Source organism: Monodon monoceros, unplaced genomic scaffold (assembly GCF_005190385.1).
Source record: "Monodon monoceros isolate NGI ecotype Baffin Bay Population unplaced genomic scaffold, NGI_Narwhal_1 Super_Scaffold_17, whole genome shotgun sequence".
NCBI lineage: Eukaryota > Metazoa > Chordata > Mammalia > Artiodactyla > Monodontidae > Monodon > Monodon monoceros.
In genome coordinates this window covers 28,353,318-28,379,771 of record NW_021703773.1, presented here as the reverse complement: position 1 = coordinate 28,379,771, position 26,454 = coordinate 28,353,318, and the positions used below count along the sequence as shown (strand labels likewise).

At 44.5% G+C, this 26,454-nt stretch overlaps 1 protein-coding gene across 1 annotated transcript in view; it reads right to left on the bottom strand.

Annotated features, from left to right (window-relative positions):
- The window catches only part of MCPH1 (microcephalin 1), a 230,244-nt gene that overhangs the window by 131,041 nt on the left and 72,749 nt on the right, over positions 1-26,454 (bottom strand). The window contains 2 exon segments of the mRNA XM_029226314.1: positions 23,528-23,690; positions 26,121-26,158. Of these exon segments, the coding sequence (XP_029082147.1) occupies positions 23,528-23,690; positions 26,121-26,158 (201 nt within the window).

Genomic DNA, 26,454 nt, shown 5'->3' with positions numbered 1-26,454 from the left:
TTCTATGTACCAGCAGAATTGTACAACTAAACTAATCAAGCTGAATTACATAACTCACACTGATCTTTTTATCTGCAATTTCCTTCTTTCCTACATTCAGTAAATCCATTTTTTTTTTTTTTTTGCCCCTAGAGTTGCTATGTAAAACTCAAGGGTTTTTTTGCTGAATTAGCAGGAATGAGGTCTAAGTCTTCCTTTTTGGTAGTTCCTAAAGTTCAGAACCATCTATGGGCTATCAGTCTGAAATATTTCCTTTTTTATATATTAAATCTAATACTTACCCAAAATGAGACAGCAATGTTTTGTTTCTAAGAAAAAGTGAGCATGACAATGGAATGAAGACAAGAACGGAATACAGAATCTGAATGATCATTCTCAGCACTGGCCCAGATCTTACTTTCAATAGGTGCATTTACTTATTCAACAACTATTTCCTTCTGCTCACTATCCATTCATCTGTGAACAACTTATTGAGAGCCTACCATGAATAAGAGTCCAAACTGGGTCCTGGAAACCCAAACCCAAACCTAGAAGGGTTTACCCTCTTGCAGGAGGCATGGCAGCAACCAAATGCTGGTTCCTCCAAAGCAGGGCTGTGCAAACCTGTGGTAGGAAGCAAACTAACTCGGGCTAGGAAAACCAAGAAAGGGTCCACAGAGGGGCCGACATTTAAACTGAGTAAAAGCTCATCAGGCAAAGGGAGAGACAGTGGGAAGGGGAGAGGGTATTCCGGCAGAGGGAGAATACCACGGGCCAAGCCAGGATTAAAGTAGCTTCTTTTTTTTTGGCTGCAGTAGAGGGAGCTTTGGAAGAAGTGGTAAGAAAATAGGGTTGGCTGGCTGCATATGGCAGGGAAGGTATGATAATATACCCTGTCCTACCCCTGTGTGCTGAGGACATCAGTGCAAGCACAACTGTTGGGCAGGAGAATCCGAAGACAAGCCAGAAAAGACAGGACAAACAGCTCCATGGGCACTGGGCCCAAGATGATATAGAGAGACGGAAAGCAATGAGTTGGGTTCTCAGGGACCCTGTTCAATCTTCAATAGATTTGTGTGTAGTCAAGCATTTTGTCATTGAAGTCCCTTTTTGTTTCCCCCTGATTTTTACTGCCTAACAAACATTACAAAAAAAAACAAAACAAAAAAACCTTACCTTAATAAGTCCAATGAAAGACGGTATTAGAAAATTGCTAACTCTACACTGAAATCATGTTTGTACACACAGCAAACATGGTTAATGGGTGGTTAAAATAACCCATTGAAGTAACAGTGTTTACCTTACTCTTATCAGTCAATGTATGTTATCATTTACAGAAGACACACTAGTTCCCTACAAACTCATGTGATTAGCCCAGGAAGTAAATTGTGGAAAGTTTCAAAATCAGGTTCACTTCAAGACATGAGGCATGTGGAAGACTAGTATAGTGAGAAACACAACGTGGTAGTGAGAGAATCCAGGGAACCAGTCTTAAAAATGGCTGTGGCATTTGAGTTCAAATGTAAGCCACATTAAAATATCAACTGAATTTAAACAATCTCTTGGAGAAAATGTATGTTCTCTGAATTTGTCCACTTCTAAATGTTATAAAACCGTAAGGCATCTACAGTAGCATTTTGGAAAGTAAATTAATAAATTTAATTTATGTAGGCATCCCAGGAATGAGTATTGTACAGAGATAGCAAAAAACACTAATTTGATTGTAATGAAATCATCAAATCAGAAATAGAGTGTAAATTTTTTTGCTTTAGTCATTTCATTAGCTAGACTTATCTTTACCTTACTAGAGTGTTCAAAATAGGGAAAACCTACTCTGCAAGATGGCAGTTAAGGCTGCAAGTGTAGTTAAAAATAAAAGGTTAACCTGAGATATTTATCATAATATACATGATAGAATGAAAATAACTGAGAAGCTATATAAAGCAAGGAATGGGGTTGCATGGATACAGGATCAAATCCCATGTGGATGGCCCTTAAAATGAGGGCTGAGTTATTTCAGCATCCACTGCAAATGAATATGACATTTTTGGCATTGTAAAATTATCACTCATAAAACTTGGACCTTGTTGATGAATTTAAATAGGACCCATTTTCTCGCCTTATTATTAGATTAATAGTTAATGATGAGACAGCTTTCCATAATGTAAGACTGACTTTGCAACTACTTTCATACCAGGCAAAATGCAAATGGTTTTCTCTCATTTTATATCCACCTAATCATTCTCCTTGAACAGGGTGAGGAGTGTAACTAGAGTGAACCCAAGCCAGACAAGGGCTCTGAGATTAAATGCAAGTCAAGAATAACATCAAACACAAAGGAGAAAATGAAGCCAACTATGTAATAAACATAGCAAAGTGGGCATAACTTATTTTCACCATCTCACAAGACTCAACTAAAATGATGGAGCTAAGAGGAATGGGAAAAGAGCCCACTGCAGATAAAAGCCGATGATGTTTTGAAAGTTGCAAAGCAAATGGATAAATGGTAACTGACTTAGAAGAGCAAAGAAACCTCGAGCTTAAACGTCTAGAGAGGGAGTCAGTAGGAAGCATCCGATTCCCTCCGCAGATTCCCAGAAAGGCTGGGAAATTGGGGGTACTAGAAAGCTCTGAAAATGCAGTGTAGAACAGGGTGAAATGGAGAAATCTCCTACCTCCACCCTCCTGCCCACCCTCCTCTGGAATAAGACAAAAGTAAAGTCAGACGGGCTTTTCTGGGAGCAGTGGTAAGAAGAAGCAGGGAAAACTTCTCCAGCACAGCCCTCACCCCGAGACATGAGCACAGAACTCCATGGCAGGACAAGGGCCTTTCTTTTGTGGAGAAACAAATCACCCCAGGGAAAAAAGACCTACAGATACTGACACGTGGACCTCCCTCTATCAAATACCTCCATCACATCAGATGATCTATACACTCAGATAAACAGAATTTCCATCAGCTTTTCAGTCCTCAATATTAAACATGACTTTCTACCCATTTGATAAAAGCCTCTAGCATGCAAACAGACCAAACAAAAAGGGGATTACTGGGATCACAGTGATGGGAAGTCCCAGGATAACAGCGGGACTGTAGACCTAGGGAGAACCAGACTCACAGGGAGCAGAGCAACAAAGGGGTTCATGGGTGGTGTCTCCAAGAGAAATAAACGGGATTGGAAGATTATCTAATGTGTAGACAGTTTTGGAGAGAAACTACAATGCTTTTTAGAAATTCTTGTGGTGAGATAGTGATAGGCACATAGAAAACTAAGCAATGAAAATGACTGTCAATGATAAGCTCAAGAAAAACAAACAAAAAAGACCAGAAGTGGAATAGGATCACAGTACACTATACGGCTCAGCTCAAACAGCATTCACACAGTCATCCATGTGTGCAGGTAAATGTGAACAAGTATGTCTTTATATGCATACATAACATGTTAAACAAAAAGCAAAACCATACTGGGTAGATGGGGAGGGGACGTGTATGTCACAGTGAAAGCTATATAGTCATATTTTAATCTTCCATAGAAGGAAGCCTATAGATAACGTCTAAAAGTGATTAAAAAAAAAAGCAGAAAAAGCATTTTATTTAGAAATATGAAAATAAAATATCAGAAGGATATTGTAGGAGTGAGAATCTGGGCTGGGAAACAGCAGGGCAGGGAGTGCCATTTCTATTAGAGGCCTCATAAATTACACTTGATTCTGAAAACATTTTGTTTTGGGTAATTGTGCCCTTACGAAAGAGTTGCCACAACAGTACAGAGAGTTCTCATTTACCGGTCACCTAGATTCCTCTATCGTGTGAGTCTCCAACCTTCTATTTCAAAAGTGCTTTGCACCTAGAACCAGTTGTCGATATCTACAAAAACATCTTGCTGGGCTTGTAACTGGAACTGAGTCAATTCTAGAGTTCAAAATGGGGAGAACTGACAGCTTTAAAAAATACCGAGTTTCCCAATTCATGAACATAGTATCTCTCTCCCTTTATTTAGGTCTTTTAAAATTTCTTTCTCAAGAATTTTGGAGTTTTCAGCATACAAATCCTGCAAATATTCTCTCAGACCTAAAGTTAAATATTTCAGCTTCTGGAACTGCTAATATAAATGGCATTTAAAAAAATTAGAATTCCACGTGTTCATTGCTAGTACACAGAAATACAACCAAATTTTGTATATTTACCTTGTATCCTGTAACCTTGCTTAACAACTTACTAGCTGTAGTAGCCTTTCTGTAGACTTGTTGATATTTTCTAGGTAGACAATCATGTCTTATGTAAATAGACAGTTTTATTTCTTCCCTTCCCAATCTGTGTGTGTATTTTTTTCTTACCTCATTGCACTGGCTAGAACTTCCAATATAACACAGAAGAGGAGCAGTGAGAGCATTAAAGTTGCTTGGACAACTTTGTGAGGCAGATTAATTTGGTTTATTATAATAGCATAAACCCAAATTGCTCTTGTTTATAAATTAATGTGTCTATGTAAAGCACAAGGGGTTTTTGTTTGTTTGTTTAAGTAAAAAATGGTCTATTGTTATTTAGTACTGGTGCTGGCTAACTGTCACAAGCTTTTATTAGGTTCTTCAACTCTCTATAGAATAATCAGAACATTCTGAAGGATCAAAAGAACTAAATGCCACTTTCTGGATCAGAACCAATCAAATTAATTTTTTTCTTTAACATTCACTTTCACTTCTTAATATTTTGAGAAATTTTCCCAGATTTTCCCAGATTACAGTAAGACAGTTCTTCAGCTGTCTTAAAAATTAATTTATTCACAGAGCATTTAATAAGCAAAAACACTAAACAAGATACCCTTAATTTTTGGTTTCTCAAAAAAAAAAATTAAAGAGAGGGAAAACAACAGTTATTTCCATGTACAAGTGATATGAGAAGATCAGGATAAGCAGAAAGCAACCTGTAAGAGGGATTTTAGGTTGCACTTAAAAAACTGAATGATGATGATTCACTGCTGGTGTTGATAATTACAAATTCAACAGGAAGCTGATTCAACTTACTTGAGAGTATTACTAATCGTGTTGAAACCATTTATTAACATTCACAATGTCTTACTGTAATTGTAATATTGTTTATTCCAAGTTTCTAAATAGCCAGGCTAACCAACCATTATTTTTGGACTTGTCTCCAGACCATACCACCTACCATATATAATTGTTAAATTCAACTGCAGTTTTGGTACTAAGAATACTAGTGAGAACATAGCAGCTAAAGAAAACAATGGTGGGGGGCTCCTTTGTGGGAAAAGTCAACAATATTCTTTGCATACAGAAGACTTCATATTGTATAAAATGCCAACTGAGCGATTAAAATTCAAATCTGATGGTCAGAAACTTGTGACACAGATTTAACCAATGGGAATCCTGTTCATCTCAAACAGATTGAAAGTACACATTATTTTCTCCTTTACTCATTGAAAAGAGATTGGGCTTGTCTTCATCACCCTCTGCCCTTCCACCCTTCCCCATACCAACTGGGGTAAAAAACTTGGTTGTGAGAGTCTGTGGAGGTATAGAAACATATATTCAGCATTTGCAAATTCCTTCTTTCCTATCCAAGAGTAGCAAAAATGGTCCTCACTAATTTTTTTGCTATTTTTAGCTAACAACAGAATTATAAAAATTAAATTATATTTTTCCTGTCAGACCTCATAGACTCTTTGCCTCAGTTATGAGAGTAATTGATTCTCTCAAACAACAAAACTTTAAGAGAATTTGCTACTAGGTCCATTGTTTCGACTTTTTCTAGAGGGAGAATAGCAATCTTTGTGTTTCTTCCACAAACAGACAGTATAATGTACTGGTTAAGAACACAGAACTCAGGCCACTGGGTTAAAAGCAATGTCCATCTCTTCACAGTTTTGTGACAAGAAGTCACAAACATGTAACCTTTTTGTCACATGAAAACATTATACATCATCACAGATTACAAAAATATCTGTGTAGTTAATGAAATTGCTGTGGCAATAAAGTTGATTCTAGGTTAAGCTTCAGGAGAAAAAATTGGGGCTATCAAAAGTATAACTTTTAATAACCATATAATAGGGTGCTTAAGTCCTGAACACTGTGGAGCCAGAAAGCAGAGGAGGTCTAGTCTCCCAGAAGGACCAACGTGAACTGGCACAGTTTCAAGGTAACGATGTTTGTTCCAAAATAAGTATTTCCAACACTTCTCAGAACACCAAGAAATGCGTTCTATAATGCCATCAAGTCATTTTAAAAATACAAAGTCAGTAGTCTCCCTCAGTGAGGCAATTTTCCACGTGATTTTTAAAATTCAGGCGAAATCCACATAATACACAAGTAACCCTTTTAAAGTGTATGGCTCAGTGGCTTTTAGTTTATTCACCATGTTGTGCAAACACTACCTCCTTCTAGTTTTGAAACTATTGCGTCAGCCCAGGAATACACCCCGTACCCATTAAGTGATGACTCCTCAACCTGCTCTCCGGTCCACCCCGGTCACTACTAATCGGCCTCTGTCCAAGGATCTTCCTCTTCCAGATCCATCATAGGAAAGAGACCCCACAGTATGTGATCTTTTGGCTTCTTTCACTTGGCATCGTGCTTTCAAGGTTCACATGCATTATGATTTGAATGAAGACTAGTGACGGGTGTCAAAAAGTCTTGCCTACTAATATTAGTAAATCAATATCAACTTAGTGCTCACTGGACACTCACTGCCTTCCTCGTCACACAGCTGGGGAGTGGCAAGGCTGGCACCAAAATTCACTCTCTTAGCCATTAATCTTTTAAAAACACACAACGTGGGCTTCCCTGGTGGCGCAGTGGTTGGGAGTCCGCCTGCCAATGCAGTGGACGCGGGTTCGTGCCCCGGTCCGGGAGGATCCTACATGCCGCGGAGCGGCTGGGCCCGTGAGCCATGGCCGCTGAGCCTGCACGTCTGGAGCCTGTGCTCCACAATGGGAGAGGCCACAACAGGGAGAGGCCCGTGTACCGCAAAAAAAAACAAAAAAACACACAAGGTGGTGTGCAGTCACAGAATGAGTATATCAAAGTTTAAGGCAGCAAAAATCAAAATATCCCCTAGGCTATCTCTGGAAGTAGATACCAGAAAGGCTGTGGGCTACGAATGGAGGAAAGCTGAATTCAAACCCCAAATCCACCATGTTCAAGCGCTGTGATCGTGAGCAATTTATCAGAACTGTTCAAGTCTCGGTTTCCACAAAGGACTGTTATACTGACAAGCTGAGCGTTGGTAAGTCTCCTGACAAGACGGCCCCACCTCTTTAACTTTTCTACGTGACTAGCATCTTCTGGAAGCAGCACCATCTCCACCCTCAGACATGCTCACTGGGCGCCAGCCCCTCCCTACGTGGTCCTGGGACCAGCAGCACCTGGGAGCTGGGAGCAGATGAAGAACCCGAGACCCAGACCCACTGAACCAGAATCTGCGTTTCAGTAAGAACCCCAAGTGATTCACGTGTTACTAAGGTTTAAAAGGCACTGCTCCAGCTGTCTCCGAGAAGGGGGCGAGGGGAGCACAGAAGGAAACCCAGAACCTAACACAGTGTATTTAACCAAGACGGACAAAATAAGCAATAAAGTACTAAAAATAAGTAGTTATGAATTCTTCTCTCTTTTTAAGAGATACTAACTTACAGAGACAAAACACCAGATGGTAAGAGGAAAAAGAAGCTACATGTTGATGTGTACCTTCTTACAAACAAGTCTGGCTATATCACACGCAGGCATTCAAGTTAGATTTGTTCCGCTTATGCTTTACTCCATCTTTTCAGGCTGCAGAAATGAAAACGGATGATTCTTGGGTTTCAGAGCTTCACTGCTCATGGTTAGCTACTTTTTACATCCTGCTAAGTAGAGAGCAGGGTGACCCAGCATTCCACCAGTGTAGCTAAATGTGAAGTCCAAACATCTTCATAAATAATACGAGCTCCACTTTTCCTATCAAAATGAAAACAGAGAAATAAATATAACACATTCCAATGTAACTAAAATAAATCGCAGAAACATCACTTCGCTGTGAAAACAAAGTAGAAATTATTATGACCATCCCTGACAATAAAGCAAATATTGTGGCTACTAACAGCAATCTCTGTTGTTTGTTCTTTATGTGAATTTGAGTTATAAAGATTTTTTTCTTCAATGAGCATCAGGTCATCTTATTTTCATGAATTTTAATGAGAAACACATGAACTACATGGACACTTCTGTAATTTATAATGATGTATAGTATTTTTAAATGACATTTTTAGCTCATCAGAGGCAAGAATAAATTCCAAGATTTTTAAAAGAAATAACACTATGTTTAGTCATCTACTCACACATTGATTCAACTAGAAAGTGCTATGTTCCACGTCCCATCCTGAGTCCTGGGCCACATAAGTAAAGACAGGCACAGCCTCTGCCCTCAAAGAGCTTCTAATCACTAAATAAATAACCAGTGTCTGCTAAAAAGGGGCTGCTTTAATGTTTCAAACCGTCTCTGTTTCACCCTCGTCCCTTGTGCTAAGGAGGGTATGGCTGCCTCTACGCGAGGTTTTCTTTTTGTTTTGTTTTTGGGGTTTTTTTGTTTTTTGTTCTACGTGAGTTTTACTACCAAAAAATACTGTCCACAGTTTAACAGTTGAAATAAGTGTTCTACTTCGATAGGCATCCACAAATATTAGAAATGCCTAAAAGGAAAAAAGTCCTGTGCCTAATATTAATGCTTGTATACTGGTCTTTCTTGTTTTGCTATCATCCAACAAAACCAAAATAAAAAAGTTATAGGAAACAAAGTTCAGTGGAGATGTGCTTCTCTATTCACTGAAGGACCCTCTCCAATGGTGTGCGATATGGCACATAGCAGGCAGCCTGCAAGGAAGGCAGGATGGACCACGTGAAGGACGGAAGCACTTCATTCTGCCCCAGCGTCACGAGAGCCCACGACCAGAGATCACACAACTGCATTTATGTGTCAAGGCTGATGTCTCAAGTCTGTGAACTCCCTGAGAACCACCAGTGTTTGATAAATTATTAGGTTATGCAGAACTTTATTATTCAAGCACAGGATATTTGTTCTCGCAAAAGATCAAGGACCAATTTAAAAGAACTAAGAAGTAGATCTATCAGGCATCTAAGGCAAGCTGCTATTTCAGTTGACAAAATCACTTTTTTTAAAAAATAATTTTATTTAATTTATTTTTTTGGCTGCACTGGGTGTTCGGTGCTGTACACGGGCTTTCTCCAGTTGTCGTGAGCAGGGGCTACTCTTCGTTGAGGTGCGCGGGCTTCTCATCATGGTGGCTTCTCTTGTTGCAGAGCACGGGCTCTAGGCGTGCAGGCTTCAGTAGTTGTGGCTCGCAGGCTCAGCAGTTGCGGCTCACGGACTCTAGAGCGCAGGCTCAGTAGTTGTGGCTCACGGGCTTAGTTGCTCCGCGGCATGTGGGATCTTCCCGGACCAGGGCTCGAACCCGTGTCCGCTGCATTCGCAGGCGGATTCTTAACCACTGCGCCACCAGGGAAGCCTGACAAAATCACTTTCAGTTACGTATTTCTTATTCTCCAGTTAAAAAAAAAGAGCCTAAAAGGTTTTCTGTAGAGAACCTTCCAGGGCAATGAATTTTAGGAGAAACACATTGTGTGGATCATACATAAAAAGTATCAGGTTGGGGCTCCCCTGGTGGCGCAGTGGTTGGGGGTCCGCCTGCCGATGCAGGGGACACGGGTTTGTGCCCCGGTCCAGGAGGATCCCACATGCCGCAGAGCGGCTGGGCCTGCGAGCCGTGGCCGCTGAGCCTGCGAGTCCGAAGCCTGTGCTCTGCGACGGGAGAGGCCACGGCGGTGGGAGGCCCGCATACAGCAAAAAAAAAAAAAAAAAAAGTATCAGGTAGCAAAATGTTGTCAATTACAGTTTTGAAAAACATACAATAGTTTTTTAAAATCCAGTATTTCTTGCATCCTCTCTCTTCAAAAACCTAATATTTCCACTAAAGCCCAATTCACAGAGGGCACTTGTGCAGGGATGAACAGAGCTCAAGTATGATGTTCTGTGGCAATCTATTGTAACTCAGGAATAGAGCTTAGAAACCTAAAAGAATGCACAGTTAACAATGTCCCCAAGGTCACCAACAGATAATCTCAGTGATGGAGAGCGGAACCTAATTGTCGAAAAGGTCCAGAGAGTGAAGTCGTGGCTGCATCTTCTGATGAGAACCTGAAGGGAAGGCACTCTGTGCTGCTGACGGAGAGCACCGCTTCACTGGGATGCCAGACACACAGCTGAAAGTTTAGGAATCCAACACAAAGTTGCAAATGTTAAACAATAAACATGTACCTTTAGGTATAACTGAAGTTTTTTTCTAAAAATGAACTTTGAATTTGCAATTCAATTCCACATGGACTAAGTTGAGGTCCTAGAATTCTCAAGCATAAAGCGAGGAAGAGATAATTTGAAGTTAGGAAAAGTTAAGAACTGGCATTTCTACTTAGCTGCCCCTAGTTAAACAAAACAAAACAGAAACAGTGAGACCCCTGAAGGCCGTATTTTGAAAAGGATGGGCAGCAACAAGCCCCGCACGAAGGGAATCACTGGGTTTTCTCATGTGTAGCCTCGTGCATTTACACTGTTTGCCAAATACGGAAACTTCTGCTTTAACATACACAACCTTAATCTAGTATTTTTTTTCCCCTGCTAAAGCCAATAGATTCAGGTGCTTCACCAGACCAATTCCAATTCATCATAACAAAACCAAATTGTCAGGCCCCAGGAATGCTGTCTTTCAATGTGCCATGCTACGAGGCTTGAGTCACATTTCACGCTGCCCCGTCCAGACGCCAGGAGGTGCAGAGACAGTTCTACACTCACTGTTCCCACTTCTTTTCTCACTATTAACTCTTCAACCCTCCTTATCATTAAGCCTGATGCTTCTAAGGTCTCTGACCACATCCACCTGGTCAAACCTAATGGTCATTTCTCTGTCCTTACCCTCTTCACCTTTCAGTGGAATTCAGCACCGCTGAACGCGCTCTGCTTCCTGAGACCGTTCCTATTTTGCCTGAGAAACAGTTCTCCTGGTGGTCCCCCTCTGCCACCACCTGATCCTTCTTGGTTTCGCTTGCTGGCTCTTCTTCCTTCTCCCCAGCGGTTGGCACCGCCCAGGGCCCAGTCCTAAGCTCACTGCCCTCCTCACTCCGCAGGTGCCGCAGCTTAAATACCACCTATGTGCTAATGGTTCCCAACTGGATATTTACAGCCCTAACCTTTGCCCTGAATAAACAAACAAATAAATACTGAATTATAGAAAATATAATTTGGTATTTATATTTTATACAATTTGATGTGATATCTCTATGTGGTTGTTTAATAGAAATCGCAAACCTAATACGTAGAACCCAGAATTTTTTTATCGTACCCCAAGCCCTGCAAACATTTTTCTTCCCCAGTATTCCCCATCTCAGTAACTGGTACCACTGCCTACCCAACAGAATTCTCAATCATTTACAGCTGCTCAAGTAAAATATTTAGGCAGGAGGCACCCTGACTTCTCTATTTCCACACACCTATGTTGTCCAACCCTGTCAGATCTTCCTAGAAAGTGCACCAAACTGATCCCGGTCACGGCCATTGTGCTTTCTCACCTGGACGATCGTTAACTGCCTGCTTCAGGTCCCTCTGCTCTTGCCTCCCTGCAATGCATTCTTTACACGAAGCCAGAGACAGAAAAGCCTGCCGTCCTCTCGTTAAAATACCCCGGTGGCTTCCCAAGTTCCTGGCCATGACCTATGAAGCCAAAGCCCTGTCCTCTGCGTCCTAACTAAGCGCCCAGGGCTTTGTCTCCTGCAGTCTCAGCTGTGGGACCTATCCAGCACCTTCGTACAGCGGAAGAACCAATTATCGATGTGAAGCTACGAATTCCAAAATGATGGTGGAACTTCACTCATAACACAGTCAATGGCTGCGTTCCAGGACTTCACAGCCTCCTCCCCCTAAAGATGACTTTCACCCCTTAAACTCCAGCACGGGTCACTCCAAGGTGACACTCACAGTCCTGTCCACACAACTTTCCAAGTGTTCTCAAGAAGGGCAACACCCAAGCCCCGGACTTTCTAGGCAAATCACTTTTTCCTATCTGTCCTCAGTGCTGAGCCTATGGAGCTGGGAAAGCACAGCACCTCCCGGGTGGAAAGAGTACCCCAGGTCTGGCTGGGATGACAGGATGGCAGAGCAGGCGCAGGATCCCTACAGATCCACTACTTCCTGTGGTCCCAGGGTGCACAGAGAAGGGTCTTGGTCACCTTGCAGGAACCACCGCAAGTGAAAGGAGCAGAGGACGGCAGGCTCTGTGCCTGTCCACAAACAGAATCCATTATTTTAATAATGAAAAATTTTAAATGAGGTGTACTTTGAGATGACTGTTATAGCCAGTGCCTAGGGTAATACCTTTATCAAGACTGTTTCAAAGATTCACATCCAAGTCAGGTGAGCTATTCTTCCTAGTGTCTCCACCACTAAACAGAACAATGTTTACTATCTCACAGGGTCCTGGAGACAGTGGATGTGAAAACGTTTTTTAAAGTATAAGTACTTCATCGAGGTATAATCTGCGGGAGAGTGAAAATAACTTGAATTAAGGCAATGACGATTCAAAGGCCCAGGCTGGAGATCTTATGTCATCAACGCCCAGCATGTGGCTGCAGCCAATAAATGTTTGCTGGAGAACTTAGGAAAACAGCTCACAAACCCTGGCGACAAGTGTGGCGTATAAAGTACATTCTGTCTCAAAATTATTCAAAGTTAATATGCCAACTTAAGGTTTAAAAAAAAAAAAGAGAGAAAACAGTTTCAAGACGATTCCTTCTGAACAGTCCCAGGAGGGCAGGGATGTACCAGAACACCAGTGAAAACGCCAGATTCCAGTCTGGTTCTACCACTTGCTGTAATTTTAGGAGGGTGACTAAGCATTCTTCAGAGCAACACGACAGGCATGGGCTGCAGGAACTGTTTCATTCTAATTCGGTTGTTTTATTCCACGCTCACACCAATAACATACAATACGTCTTATCAAACTCATTGCTTACTGAGTTGTGTGAGAAAGCCAAAACTGAATCACATTATTTCAAGACAATTGACTCACTATGACATCATGTTTTGATTTATGAAACACTTGATTATAAAGTGTTTTTCTGTTCTTCTGTTGAGTTCACTGCCTTGAAATGTGGCTGCAGAACTGATTTCACTTCTAAGCCCTGGATTTGCATTTACAGGTGATTTAGCTTTTAAGACCCTCTACCAAGCCTTATTCAAAAGCAGTCAGAATCAACACTTTTAGACCTGAACATAGAGGCTGAGTCACTCCTCTGCGGGTCTCTGAAAGGGGGACAGAGCTACATGTACTGGGAGCAGAGGGGAGAAGAGGTGACAGGGCCCCTCCCCTCCCTGGAGAGAGGTGGCAAGTAAGCAGAGCGGAATCACAGGTGAGTCAGAAGGAGTGTGGCAGACACCAAACAAGTGAAAGTGAGACAATTCTGCTAAAGAATTCGAAGAGCCCACGCTTGAACAAAAAATAACAAACACACTTCAGTCTAAAGGGACACTTTGGTCAAACCGATTTCTCTGTTTTTCTTCCTGTCTCCTGTGAACAGGACACAGGCCTAATTTCTGTTTCTGATAGACAACTCAGTCACGAAGCAGGAAGAGCACAAGTTATTCTCTTTGCTGAAAACAGCAGAGTTAACAATGGAAGTGGGAACTGTAAACAAGTAGAAATCGCCAACAGAGTTTTCACTCACACACACACACACACACACACACACACACACACACCCCAGATTAAGTAAAAATTCAAACTGAATTGTGTTATAAAATCATCATGATTTTTTGGCTATGACTAACTGGACCACATACAACTGTCTAATTTTGAAGAGCTGCTAGAATTCTTCTTCACAAAAAATTTCCAGAGAATACCACACAAACCCTGGAATAAAAGCATTCCCAGCAATGCTTTTCTTGGAGGCAAATCCATGGCGCTCGCCAAGAGGAGTATTTTAAGAACCCCCCAAACTGCGCTGGGGACAAGGAAAAAGGAGGCAGACCACAGGGCGAGAGTCACTCCTTTTGCACAAAAGCAACATGACCCTTCAAGTAAGTGTGTGGAGTCTTCAAACCTTGACCCTAAAAGAAGCTGCCGCCTGTGAAGCTCCAAACTCGTGAACACGCTGCAGGTGAGTCTTACACTGTGCACTAAGCTTTAGAAACTAGCTGGTGTGGCTTTGTAAGCGGCAGGGGCAATTTCTGTCTCTCAAAATAGTTTATCATGCTTGTCCGATTGATTTCGTTTAGAAAATTAATGGAGGAGGCCATTCAAGAAGCAGCGAGGATGTCTGTCTTATTTAAGATGGAGCTGAACAGGGAAAGGGATTCAGTTCATTTCTACAGTTTTTTTAAGGCAATAATCTATATTAGTATCAATGAACACGTCATGCCCGCAAGAGGAAACCTTTGAGTCATCACAATTACATGACCAGGCATTTTTCTTTAAGCCACAGTGCATCCTGTGCTTTTTGATTTCCCAGGGGTCGGTGCTTTTCACGAATAGTGAGCGTTCGGGCATCGTTGGTAAGCTGTTTTCATTGAGAGACACAAATCCCAAAAGTATCCTTAAACTCTGAGAGCTCTCACTTGGAGTACTAGGATCTGATGGTTCTGGAGAAGCTTAAAATAACAATATATGAAAATCAGTACCACGGTGGCCTTAGGAGAAGCGGTGTCTCAAATACACTGAAATCCTCAGGATCAGGAAAGAGTCTATTCTTGGGTCCCCAAAGGCCAGACGCAGATACTCCTCCCTTTGTCCACCCAGACCACCCCTGTTCCAGCCTTCTCTCACAACCCCTTCCTCAATAAAGGGGCCCCGGAGCCTCTTCTCCTATGAGCGCCAACAGCGTTTACAAGCTTTTGTGGGTGTTCCCCAGGACCAGCCGTGCAATGAATGGACAGGTCCACGGCCAAGGGTTCACAGGTCCAGAGCAAGTGTCTTTTGTCAATTTTAGGGTTAATACGTTCTTTCCGTACATAAGACCACGGGGACAGGATGTAAGAAGTGGTATTTACAGCTCTTGCAGGGGATTAATAAGTTATTTCTGTTGTAAGGCTAACATACGTTAGGTTCTTACTTTTGCCGATCACCGTGAAGAGCACCACACACCCTTAACTCTTAGCTTTCACACAATCCTGTGAAGGACATCCTGTCTCTAGGTCCATTTCCCAGATGAGGAGCTGCAGCTCAGTGAGATGGAGCTTCTTACCTAAGGTTGCCCTGCGGGAAGGTGCCCACCACCCGGGCGGCTCAGCAGAGTCTATTCCTGTTTTATGTGGGGATGGATTAACTTTAAATCCCCAAATCCCGGGGCAGCCAGGTGGCTCACCATTTAACTGTCCCGTACTGAATTATTATTTTTTATTGCAACCGATAAAACACTGGAGGCCTGGACATTGTGTTATAGTTCTATGGGTCTTCCTCTATTTCAAAATAAGGTAAACGCACTGCCAATTTATACGTGGAAAATGATGATGACATAATGGAAATATACGGGAACTTCCACACAGAGCAAGCACATATGGATTTACATGTGTGCGGATGTGTGTTTTCAGTGCAATCATGTGAGGGCCTTGTCATCCCATTCTTTCTCTCTGAACAGCTACCTGCTGATTCCTGTCTTCTTAGTAGAAGGCATTGGATGTACAAGATACTAGACAGACAAAACACAGGACCTGTCAGAAGTCGGATCTTACAGAAGAACCTGTGGCTTCATTAGTGCCTTAGCAAAAGGGCAAAGTACTCCTAAGGTTCTGAGGCAGCTGCTTTCCCGCCGTCTGACATCACTACACTGGCGAGTAGTGTGCTGTTTAAAGTTACCACTTGAATGCTTTCCTGCACTATGACAGCCCCGCCCCAGTCCTGCCCTTGCTCCAGTCCTGCCCTTGCTCCTGTCCTGGGGGGTCCACACCCTCCCCTGCCTCGCCCCCGCGGGTCAGCCTCGCTGAGGGCCAGCACCGCAGGTGAGCTCCGCGTCAGGAAGGACGTGAACAGACTGGGGACGGTTGGAGGCCCAGGGCAACCTATTCTTTTTTTTTTTTTTACATCTTTATTGGAGTATAATTGCTTTACAATGGCGTGTTATTTTCTGCTTTATAACAAAGTGAATCAGCTATACATATACCTATATCCCCATATCTCCTCCCTCTTGCATCTCCCTGTCCCTCCCTATCCCACCCCTCTAGGTGGTCACAAAGCACTGAGCTGTTCTCCCTGTGCTATGCAGCTGCTTCCCACTAGCTATCTGTTTTACATTTGGTAGTGTATGTATGTCCATGCCACTCTCTCACTTTGTCCCAGCTTACCGTTCCCCCTCCCCGTGTCCTCAAGTCCATTCTGTAGTAGGTCTGTGTCTTTATTCCTGTCTTACCCCTCGGTTCTGTAAACGTTTCCTTTTCAATTTTTCTCAACGTGCTCTGTTTCCGAACGGTCTGTCTCCTTACTTACAAGGACCTAAGCCCATTCTGAGGACTAGGAATTTTACGTGAAGGCGTGGGCAGGGTCCCTGCTGGCGGGGGGCGGGGGGGGGGGCTCTGAGGGAGAAGGTGGTCCAGGCCTCCCTCCTGGAGCTGCCAGGAATCTCGGGCTCCTTGGCTTGCAGACACGTCACGCCAAGCTCTACTCTTCACACGCCTTCCTCCTCTGTGTCTTCCTAAACTTTTAGAAAGCCTGTCCTTACAGAACTCAAATCAATTAAAAGTCATCAGCCGGGGACACAATAAACAGTATTACATGGCCTTTATAGAATTAATGCGTTTGTGCATGGGGGAGAAGGCAGGATAACGGCGCCCACAGCTGTCCACAGGCGGGTCCCCAGGATCTGTGAATGTGTTTCCTTCCGCGGTGACAGGCACTTTACAGATGCGATGAAGTTAACGACCTCGAGATGGGAGATGCTCTGGGTTTTCCAGGTGGGCTCCATGAGACCACGAGGGTCCCAATAAGTGGAAGACGAAAGCGGGAAATCACAGATTTGACTATGGAAGCAGAGGTCATGGCCTAATCGCCGGAAGGGGACACGAGTCCAGGGACATGGGTGGCCTCCAGAAGCTGGAAAGGGCAGGAAACAACTGTTCTCCTAGAGCCTCCAGAAACCTATTTCAGATTACTGACCTCTGAAACTGTAAGAAAATAGATTTGTGGGGTGTTTTTCTTTTAGCCTCTGAAAAATTTGTTATAGCAGCCACAGAAAACTAATACAGTACCATGGATCCTGAAGCAGAAGAAATTATTCAAGGTGATGCTACCTTGTGTTATTTAGGAAAATTGGCCGAGTGGGCTGACTATCTGGCAAGGGTCCTATGGGTGACACGGTGGCTCCTGGGGCTACCATCACTTGTACTCAGCTGCAGGGAGTCAGGGGGGAACAGGGGCAGCCGCTGTGTCAAACTGCAGGGCCACTCATGCCGGATTTGTGGATCCGGTGATGCCTGGTGCTGGGTGGATGGCCCGTCCCTGCGCTGGTGCCTCTCACAGCTCCGTGGCGTCTGCCTGGGTGCGTAGGAGGAAAGAGAAGCCTCCACACGCACCCCTCTAAATCATTATGGATATTTGCTAAGTCATCTTCTTACCAACTGTTATGTGGTCGTCCAAGTCAACAACCCCGGGATTATCCCACTCCTCTGCCCTTACAACCTGCAGCCCACCCATGAGAAAGCCTTTGACCTCGACTGTCACTAGAGCATCCAAATCAGAGCGCGTCTTGCCGCCGCTACCCCTCCTGCCACCCACTCCGAGCTGCAGTCTCTCCCACCGGAATACTGACCGTAGCAGCTGCTAGCGCGTTCCCTGATGCCATCCTGCTCCCCTGCAGGGAGCTCTCCACACAGCAGCCACGTCCGCTCAGAAACACGTCAGATCACGTCACTCCCAGGATAGAAACCTTCCCATGTCTTACCACGACACGAGGAACAGGACACAAGCACTTTACCACCGTTCCCGTCACGATCTGGCGGTCCCACCTCATCTTCTGCTACTTTTTCTCTTGGTGTGCCCCAATCCGACCTTCTTGCTGTTCCTCAAAGACACCATTCCTGCTTAGGGATTCTGTCCTGGTATAACGTCTGGGGGCTCTAAGTCGGGGTCTGCAGTGCCGACCTTACAGGACCCGTCTGGGAACGCCAACAGCCCAACACCTGGAGGCCCAGGGTGCTGTGGAAATATATAGGAGTCCCTAAACAGAACCACCCTTTGTCTGGGTAGTTTGTGTTCTTATTTTTGAGTTGTGAGAGCTTATATATTCTGGATATAAGTGCTTTGTCAGATGAGATTTGCGAGTATTTTCTCCTGGTCCTTTCATAATATTCTTCACAGAGTAACAATTTTTAATTTTGATGAAGTATAACATTAATCTTTTCTCTTACACATCACGCTTTTGGTGTTGTATCTAAGGACTTTCGTGTAAACCAAGGTCATGAAGATTTTTATCCTATGGTTTACTTCTAAGAGTTTGATCGTTTTACATTTTAGTCTGTGATCCAGTTTGACGTAAGTTCTGTGCAGAGCATAAGGTTATAGGTTAATTTTTTTGTATATGGATGTCCAGTTGCTCCAGCGCCATTTGTTGAAAAGACTGTCCTCTCTCCACTGAATGGCCTTTGCATGTTCATCAAAACCAGTGGCCATTTGCCTGGGTGTATTTCTGGACTCTCCGTCTGTTCCATTATGTCTGTCCTTTTGCTGAGACCACATCGTCTTGATTACTGAAGTGTCAAAGGATACCTTAAGATCAGGTAGTGTTATACCTCCAACTACTTTTTTGTTTTCTTTTAAATTTTATTTATTATTCGAAAGCCATACACAAGTAATATAGAAAATTTGGAACTTACAGGAATACCAAAGAGAAGAATTACAATTACTTTATTCCACCATCCACAGATAACCACTATTATTAACATTTTGGAATATATCCTCAGTCTTTTTATCATTTTATGTATGCAAGTACACACCTGTATTAAAAGAAAAAACCAAAATTGAGATTACATAATACTCACTACTTTTATAACCTTTTTTAATGTTCAAAGAGCATTCTTCTTTCTAGTCAAATGTTCTTCTACGTGACTTTTAAGGGCTGTGCAGTATTCCGCCATCTGGATGGATACACAATAATTTACTTCAGCAATTCCCTATTGAAAATTTTCATTACAGCAGAAAAGAAACGAACCTCCAATCAGACAGTCACTTTCCTTTTTTCCTCTATTACAATGCTGGGATGAACATCCTATAAGTAAATCTTTAATGATCTTGTTAAGATAAATGACCGAATGTAGAATTATGAAGTCAAAGGCCATGGAAACTTTTAGGATGTTTGCCACTATCTCCAAACTGACATCAGGAAGCCTGGACCACCTGGTACCCCATATGCAATGTGCGGGGTGTTATTTTAGTACTACTTTGCCGATAACTGCGTCTTATTTTCCTGTTGCGGTTTGCTGCGGGAAAAGTGCTCTCCTTTCGTTAGTTACTAATGAAGCACACATTTCTCCCCGTGGTTCTATTCGTCTGGACGTCGGTTATGAGTCGGCAGGTAGGTCCTCTCACCGCCAGCTCCTGTTCCTTGAGGCTGTGTGTATAAAAATCCCAGGGTGGGGAAGCGGAAGCAGGATGAAGCCAAGGACACCGTCACGTGGCCCCATCTCTGGGCCGAGTGGGAAGACTGGAGACAATCGGAGAGGCGAGTAGATGGCTGGATGTTTGCCCTGGATGGCAGTGGCTGTCACCCTCCTCCTGGGGCGCTCCTGGTCTCTGTGGGCCCCTCTGCAGGACGCCCAGGAGGGCCTGTGCTCTCCAGGCCTGGTCCTTCCCAGGCCTTCCGCTTGCCGCTGTGCCCCCAGGCTGCTACTCCTCATTTCTGCCCCAGGAGGGGTGAGGATGGCAGAGCTGCAGGGAGACCCTGCGGCCAGTGAAGCGAGGAGGGGGAGAAAGGACAGAGCGAGGTCCAGGGACAGAGCGACCTTTGCAGCCTGCGAGCGGACTCAGACCGCCCACCCCCTCGACCGCAGTCCCGCACACATCCAGCTTAGCCTGCAGAAGCGTGGGTTCAGTGACCTGCGGGCCCCTAAATCTCTGTTTCTCATAAATGGAGATTAGGACCCGGCTCCCTATATACCTGCTGCCCCCAAACAGAGCAAACAGTTTCCTGCAGCCCCTGAACTTAGTCACCATCTCAGGCCGGGAGCCTGGGCCAAGGCCCAAGCACACCAGAGCGCAGGAGTGAGACTGGGTCAGGAGCTGGGGGTGGCAGGTTTACACAGCCTGATGCCCCAGAGGGGGTCACGTCCCACAGCCCACCTCTCCTGGATGATGGACGGGAGAATTTCCTGCCTGCACAGGCCTGAGCTGAGTCTCACACACTGTTCTGCAAAGTAAAGTGAGGGAAGAAAGAGCGGAGGCCGCCGGAACGCCACGGGGCCTGCGACCTGCTCTGGGGGGTGTGCGTGGGGAGCCCGGGACCACCTTGGCCTGGTGGGAGGTCAATGCAGAGGCTGTGCTGCCACCAGCCGCTCCCCAGCTCCCCCAGCCGCTCCCCAGCTCCCCCAGCTCCCTGGGCCAAGGTCAGAGGTAGGGAGGGCAGCAGCTTCTGCGAAAGCTGCTTTGTTCCCACTGCAGCCGGAGGAGTGCCTGGGCTCTGAGTCTGCACAGGCGGCTCTGATTCCCTTGGGCAGGCGCGGCTCTGATTCCCTCGGGCAGGCCCAGCTCTGTGACTCCCCACCTCGGGTGGAGAAGTGGAGATGTGGGCGGGTCTGAGGGTCCCATGCAGAGGTGAGTATCCCTGAATCCAGAGTCTGGGCCAGGCTGAGGAAATAAATACCGGGAAAGACAAGAGCGGGGATGACTGCTCAGATGGGAGCCTCCATGTGACCTTCTCCCTGAAGAGGAGCTTACTTTAGGGTGTCACCTGGAGAGGCCACTAGGAAAGGATGGGCACAAGGAACAAGGGTGGGGGGACACCTGGGTAGAGGGGTGGATGGGGTTTCCTGTGTTCCACACAAAGACCAGCCAACCCTGCTAGTCAGAGCCTCTCCCCAACCCCGTTCAGCTGGGCTCTCTAGTCTGAAACTGTTCTCTCTGGCTGGTCAGGCTGGCTGAAGGCTCTCCAAGGGGACAGGGTCCCCTTCCAGAAGGAGTCATCACTCCCAGCTCCGTCACCTTCCAGATGAGGGGAAGCAGCTCCTGTTCCTGGAAGCCAGGGGCAGGGGGCATATGCCTCCAGCGCTGTCCTTCTCTTTCAAAACTGTTTCATCTACTCTGTTCCTTTTTCTCCATATACACATCTTAGAGTCGGCTTGTCTATATCATCAAAGAATTCTCCTGTGAGTGTGAGTGGGAATGTGTTAAATCTGCAAATCATTTTGGGGAGGAATGGCATTTTAACCATACCGAGTCTTCCAATCCATGCGCACGGTATGTCTCTCTGTTGCTTGAAATCAGTGTTTTGTTGTTTCCAGCACACAGATCCTGCACATCTTTTGATGTTAGATTTGTACATAAATACCGGCTTTGTTGTTGACCTTGTATTACTGTATTGTTGACCTTGTATTACTGTACAAGGTCATTGTTGACCTTGTATTACTGACCTTGTATTACTGACCTTGTATTACTGTATCCTTGTTTCCCGACAATTTGCTGAACTCACTTATTAGTTCTGAGAGCTTTTTGGTATAGATTTCTTGCAACTGTCTACATAAGCAATCATACTGTCTAAGAACAGAGGTAGTCTCACCTCTTCCCCTCTAACCTAAATGCCTTTTATTTCGTTTTCTTGCCTTATTGCACTTAATCCATTCACTTAGTCATGTGGGCAAGGCTCCTCCCTCAGGGCAGGAAGGCCCAGGCGGGGAGTCTTGTCTGAGCACTGGAATTTTATCAAATAACATGTTTTACTTCCTGCTTTGCTCACAGATAGTGGTTAATCCCACAGAGAGTGGTTAATTCCACATATGGTTACCAGAAGTTAAATGTGCACCTGGCTCCATTTCTATGTGTGATTAGTGGGAGAACATTGGCAGGACACGGAGCAGAAACACAGGGGGCACCCAGGCAGCGGCCTCCACGCCTGGCAGCAGTAAACGCTGGCCCTCGTGTCTGACCTCTCTGCTGGCTCTACATTCCAGGAGAACAGGCTGGGCACAGAATCAAGTACAGCTGCCTGGCCTCATAAAATATAAAGAACATCTCTCCCTCTGAGACACCAGGGAAGGAAGAGGTGACTGATAAACAGACAGAGACACTGTGAACTGGAGAGAAAGCAAACAGGATACTTATTCACGGAAGCTGGAGTTATTAATGACAGTTCATACAAATAAATGTGGATCGGTACTCAGACTTAATTAGGTAAGGTAATCCCCAATTGCCGCCAATGCAAATAGGACTTTTGGGGGGAACTGCAGCCTTCTCCACTTCATGACTCTAAGCACTAATGTCCTAAACCTCTTGTACTGACCGATGCAGGGTTAAATCATGATAAGGGAAAAAGACCACCACTGTTCTTGAAAATATATCTACAGTTTGTTTGTGTATTATAATTCTACCAGTTTAAATTAACACAGTATTAATATAACACCATGCTTAGGGGAAGGAGAAGGGAGGGTGGGTACTTAGCAGATGCAAAATGGAAACGCAAGTAACAAATGATGCTACCCTCAGACAGCAATGCTTTGGAGTGACCACAGGTTGGGTATCAAAGTAAAGACAGAAAGAGTAACAAACAATTTCAATTTCAAGAATAATGAAAACAGTGATTACCCCCCCCACCCCCCACAGGGCTTCCCTGGTGGCACAGTGGTTGAGAGTCCACCTGCCGATGCAGGGGACATGGGTTCATGCCCCGGTCCGGGAAGATCCCACATGCCGTGGAGCGGCTGGGCCCGTGAGCCATGGCCGCTGAGCCTGCGCATCCGGAGCCTGTGCTCCGCAACGGGAGAGGCCACAACAGTGAGAGGCCCGCGTACCACAAAAAAACCCAAAAAAAACCCCAAAACCCCAAAACCCTACATTTAATGCAGAGAAATAAGGGCAAGTAATGTTAAAGATAGATATGCATAAGATAAAACATATCCAAACAGGATTAAATGAACATGTTTCACCCTAAGTAAATCCATCTGTGAAAACAATCATTGAATTCTTTTGGCTTTTTAAACCATCATTAACATAGGTCACATTATTTCTTGGTCAAAAACGGAAGAAAGCGCATTTGACTGTGAGAACACGCACTGGGCGTTTTCAGGCCAAGTCTGCCCTATCTTATTTCTGCCCGTGGCTGCCAGGTCTATATCTGGAAGGCTACCTGCCCGTCCTCCTGGGGACCAGCAGTGGCTGGAGGTGAGGAGAGCCAGAGGGGCCAGAGCAGGAGGACAGAAAGCATGATAACACAGATGCAGGGCCACCACTCGGCCTGACCAAAGCCATGGGACGCCCTGTTTCAGGACACTAACCCAAATGCGTACTTCGCTGACGCAGCGGCTTACCCGTTCGAAGGAGAGAATCCAGCAGCCACTTGCGATGCCCCGCAGCACGTTCTGGGTGCGGCGGGGCTTCCTGGCGAGCACGTGCGTGGGGCAGCCACACGCCTCCCCGGCCAAGGAGAAGCCCTTCAGTTTATCCACAACCTGGTTGACCACGTTCTGCTTTCTGCCAAATAGGAAGAAAAACCAACGCAATGGATGTGCTTCCTGAGCAGAAACATCGAGGTGATGGCAATGAATTAAAATGTAAAAAACCGGAAGAATTCTACATTGATGTCGGCTATGGGACTCATGTCAATTTCTTTGCCGTCGATGACTTGAAATGTGGGGAAATAAAAAATTTCAGATCTCAACTCCAACCACCTATTCTAATGGCTGAGAAAACGGTGGCCCCCAAGGCTACCAGGGGTTTCCCCATGTGCCTGGGGTGGGGCAGGCCAGTATCCCACACCAGACCTCCTGACACCTGCCCAGACACCACAGCAATTATTTACTTCTGTGTCCCGTTTGAACCAATTTGTGCATGGTCAGGACCAAGCTTCCCACTCATTTTATTTCGAAAATATAACATTTGCCGAGAGTCAAACACATTGCTTTTCTACTAAGAGGGGGAAAAAGGGGTCCTTTTTATTAAGTCATCGGATCAAATCTCAGGGCAAATTTCACAAAGCTCACCAGTGTTTATCTTCTGGTCTTTCATTCCACTAATGCCTTAAGAACGCTTTTTTTCTCTTTAAATATTCTTCCTCTCTAACTTCCTTCCCAAACAACCCTCCACTTTTCCTCTCCCTCGGTCTCCAGGCAAGTTTTGGAAATCCCCGATGAAACACAAACAATATGTAGGCTTTCTGAGCCACACTATGACGTGCACAGTGAGTTAAGAAATAAAATTCTCTCTTCTCCAAAAATTATACTCCAAAGGGAAGGAGGCAGGTTTGTCCATGCTTGTGCAGACCGTCTCTGACAATCCCCCATCCCCCGGCATTTCTTATTTTTAACACCAATGAACTTGGGTTTGCCAATCACAAGGACCCGTTTCTCCACTTGTGAAATGAAAGGCTTGACCTCTACTCTGGTGAGAAGTTCTCAGGGATCCCCAGGGTACAGAAGATGGATGGGTCAAGGCTGGGTCCCATCACCACTTCAACCAGAGGATCTGCGCTTATTGGGGTTGTGGAAAATATTAAACTGGGGGGACAAAAGGCAAAGAAAACAAAAACAAAAACAAAAAGAAGTGAAAACCTCTAACCCAGATGCTCTTCAGAAATCTTGCTCGTTGCTGCATATCTATGATTTTCTCATTCCAAGTCTGGGAGCTGCTGGCTGTTTGTAGATGTGCTAATCAAGAACAAGGATCTTTTCAAGTCACGGCTAATCAATATGGCCTCAGAACGTGTCTAGGTCTTGTTCTTACCTTCAGACAAGAAGTATATGTGGGACAAGAAAGAATAAAAAAGAGGATATGGCCTAAATGAAGAGTTTGATTTTCAAACCTTCAACTGGGAAAATAACTAGTTATCACTGTTTTTAATTTGGGGCAAAAATATAGACTTTTAAAAATGCTAGACCCAGGGCTTCCCTGGTGGCGCAGTGGTTGAGAGTCTGCCTGCCGATGCAGGGTTCATGCCCCAGTCCGGGAAGATCCCACATGCCGCGGAGCTGCCGGGCCCGTGAGCCACGGCCACTGAGCCTGTGCATCCGGAGCCTATGCTCCGCAACGGGAGAGGCCACAGCAGTGAGAGGCCCGCGTACCGCAAAAAAAAAAATGCTAGACCTGTATTCAATATTCATTTCTGTATCGGACTATTTAGGATGACCAATATATTTCACAAGACATTAACAGAAATTGTGAGTGTGCTCCTTTTTCACCAGATAATGTGGTTTGAACAACCAGTCCTTTTAACTTCGTGCCACAGGTGGAAAGGGATCCCACTACAGAAAGTGTTGGAAGCATGCACTCTTTTTGCAGCCTGTTTTTCACCGAGATGCCCCAATGTTTTCATAAATGTCTTAAAGCCCTAAAACCTCGGATAGATATAAAAAACACAGTTTTCCCATTCGAACAAGAATTCAAAAATCTGTTGCAAAGAATATGGCACTGTATTTTTGTTGGATGTGCTATATCGTGCTAAAAGTTTAGGGATGGTGATAAGAGAACGCCAGCAAGCTGTGAACTCTCCCACAAGATGTGCACACAGCTGCTTTAACGCAGCGGTAGAAAGCTTACCACCAAAGCGTTTCTTTAAGACCTTTAAGGGAAATGCTTCCACCAGTGAGGCTCCACTTACGGGGCCTTCACGGAGTGGGGATGGTGGACATGCAGAGCCAATAGGTACGAGACAACAAGAGGAACAGCAAATACCATAATGCCTCTAAATGCTGTCCAAACCACTCAAGAGGTCTTCAGTGCTGAACTGTTCACAGTCATTTAACTCTTTTCTTCCCAGTGACCTTCTAACTCCAATACTAATTATATAAAGTAACAGCGACACAGGACAGAGGTACGAGCTGCCCAAGAGCACAGCAGCACAGCATATGGACAGAAACTCTAAAATTTTATATTGAGTAGAAAGTTATCAAAACAATGAGTACTTACTCAGATGGCATGCTTGTCATGACTAATGTTCTTGTTGGCTAGAGATGTCAAAAGAGAAGGAACAAAAAACAGTCAAAAATATAAAAAATATTTTTCCCACAGAAATAAACTTTAATATGTTTTCTGAAAAGTTACATCACTTAAAAGTAAACATTTAAGCATATATCAAAGGAAAAAAACTTTATATTCCTGGAAAAAAAATAGCCCAAGAGATAGAAACTCAGACACTATCCCCAAACCAACCCAAAATAATCCAGGACGTGAGGTGGAAGAGAAAAAAAGTTTCCCTCCTGAAGTTCGTTCTACCAGTTGGCTAGCAGACCTCCAAAAGTGC